Below are 1,855 nucleotides of genomic sequence, written 5' to 3'. Positions count from 1 at the left end.
GCCTTTCACATTTCTTATAAGTCTCTTAGTGATGAATTCTGAGCTTTTATTTTGTTGACAGGTTTTCTGTGGGGGGAGACGGGTATATATATATATATATTTAAGTTGGAATGTTTTTTGTTTTTTTGAAATATATTTTATTGATTTTTTACAGAGAGGAAGGTAGAGGGATAGAGAGTTGGAAACATCAGATGAGAGAGAAACATTGATCAGCTACCTCCTGCACAACCCCAACTGGGAATGTGCCCACAACCAAGGTACAGCCCTTGACCGGAATCGAACCTGGGACCCTTTAGTCCCCAGGCCGACGCACTATCCACTGAGCCAAACTGGTTAGGGCTGATAATGTTCTTAATGGCATTTTATTTTCTGGTTCAGAATTCAGTACAGGATCATGTACTCCATGTTGTTTTTGTCTTTTCTCCTCATCTTTATCTTCAGTGTTTCATAACATTGAAATTTTTGGAGATGTTAGGCCATTTATTTTGTAGAATTTCCCTCAGTTTTTTTTCTCTTTTTTTTTGATATTTCCTCACGATTTGATTCAATTTATGCATTTTTTTTGGCAGGAAAAATACAGAAATAATATTGTGCGCTTCCCAGGATATTGCACCAGGAGTCACATGTTGTCATTTTGTCCCATTATTTGTAATGTTAACTCTGCAGTGTGGTGTCTGTTAGGTTTCTCTAACTGTAAAGTTACAATTTTTGTGGGAAGGTTCTTTGAATCTAGGTAAAGATTAATTTCCTTATCAGTCTTTTCCGTTAATGATCTTTGTCTCAATAAATAGTAGTTGATGTTCTTTTGCTTTTTTTTTTTTTAAATATATTTTATTGATTTTTTACAGAGAGGAAAGGAGAGAGATAGAGAGTCAGAAACATCAATGAGAGAGAAACATCGATCAGCTGCCTCCTGCACATATCCTACTGGGGATGTGCCCGCAACCCAGGTACATGCCCTTGACCGGAATCGAACCTGGGACCTTTCAGTCCGCAGGCCGACGCTCTATCCACTGAGCCAAACCGGTTTTGGCAGTAGTTGATGTTCTTAAATTTGTCCTGAATTGTTCAGAGACTTTAAGACTACAGAGAAATCAGGTAAAATACAGACTAAGCATTGGTCACTAAGTTAGAAAGTGGAGTAGGACTACATTGTAATTATTACATTGCATTTATTTATTGATAAGTTACGTGAGAAAAATGAGTTCTGGTTAGATTTGACCTTAAGCTTTTACCAGTAGTATGCTTTAAATTTTATTTGATTATTTTATTTGTTTATTATGTTAATCTTTATTTGAGAATATTTTTTCATTGATTTTTTTTTTTAAAGAGTGAAAGTTATGGAAGGCAAGGCAGAGGGTGGGAGAAAGAGACATCAGTTGCATTGCATTCCAAGTGGGGCCCAAGATAGAACCTGCAACCCACACTCTAACCACTGAGAAACACTGGCCAGGGCTGCTTTTTTAAAAACTTTAAATACTTAATTTATAAGTATTTAAGTGTTTAAAAGAAAAGATAATACATGTTATCTTTTATCCAAAAGGCATCCCAAATGATTCAAATTGGATTCAGACAGTATTCAAACTGGAATTTTCTTAGTAAAGTGAAAGTTCTAATTTGCTTTATGTATATTCTTTTTGAAAAAACTGTTTGTTCCTATAGCTCCTATGATGCTTAAGTCAAATTTTACAAGTCTGTGAGTCAAGCATTCACTGTGCAAAAGTGTTTAATAATTTCTTCTGAAAATCCATTATTACCGTTAATATCTTTTTCCAAGTCCATATTAACCTTAAGAAAACAGTTTCAGCCGTGGCCGGTTTGGCTCAGTGGATGGAGCGTCGGCCTGCCGGATGAA

At 35.7% G+C, this 1,855-nt stretch overlaps 1 protein-coding gene across 1 annotated transcript in view; it reads left to right on the top strand.

Moving 5' to 3' along the window:
* The first annotated feature begins 354 nt into the window (after positions 1-354).
* Positions 355-1,855, top strand: part of LOC102760193 (DNA-directed RNA polymerase II subunit RPB2-like) — a 21,376-nt gene continuing 19,875 nt past the window's right edge. The window contains exon 1 of the mRNA XM_015562062.1: positions 355-396. Coding sequence (XP_015417548.1) covers positions 355-396 — 42 coding nt within the window. The remainder of the gene's footprint in view (positions 397-1,855) is intronic.

This window comes from Myotis davidii, unplaced genomic scaffold (assembly GCF_000327345.1).
Source record: "Myotis davidii unplaced genomic scaffold, ASM32734v1 scaffold1171, whole genome shotgun sequence".
Lineage (NCBI taxonomy): Eukaryota > Metazoa > Chordata > Mammalia > Chiroptera > Vespertilionidae > Myotis > Myotis davidii.
The sequence above is the reverse complement of the archived record's forward strand: the minus strand, read 5'-3'. Positions and strand labels throughout refer to the sequence as shown.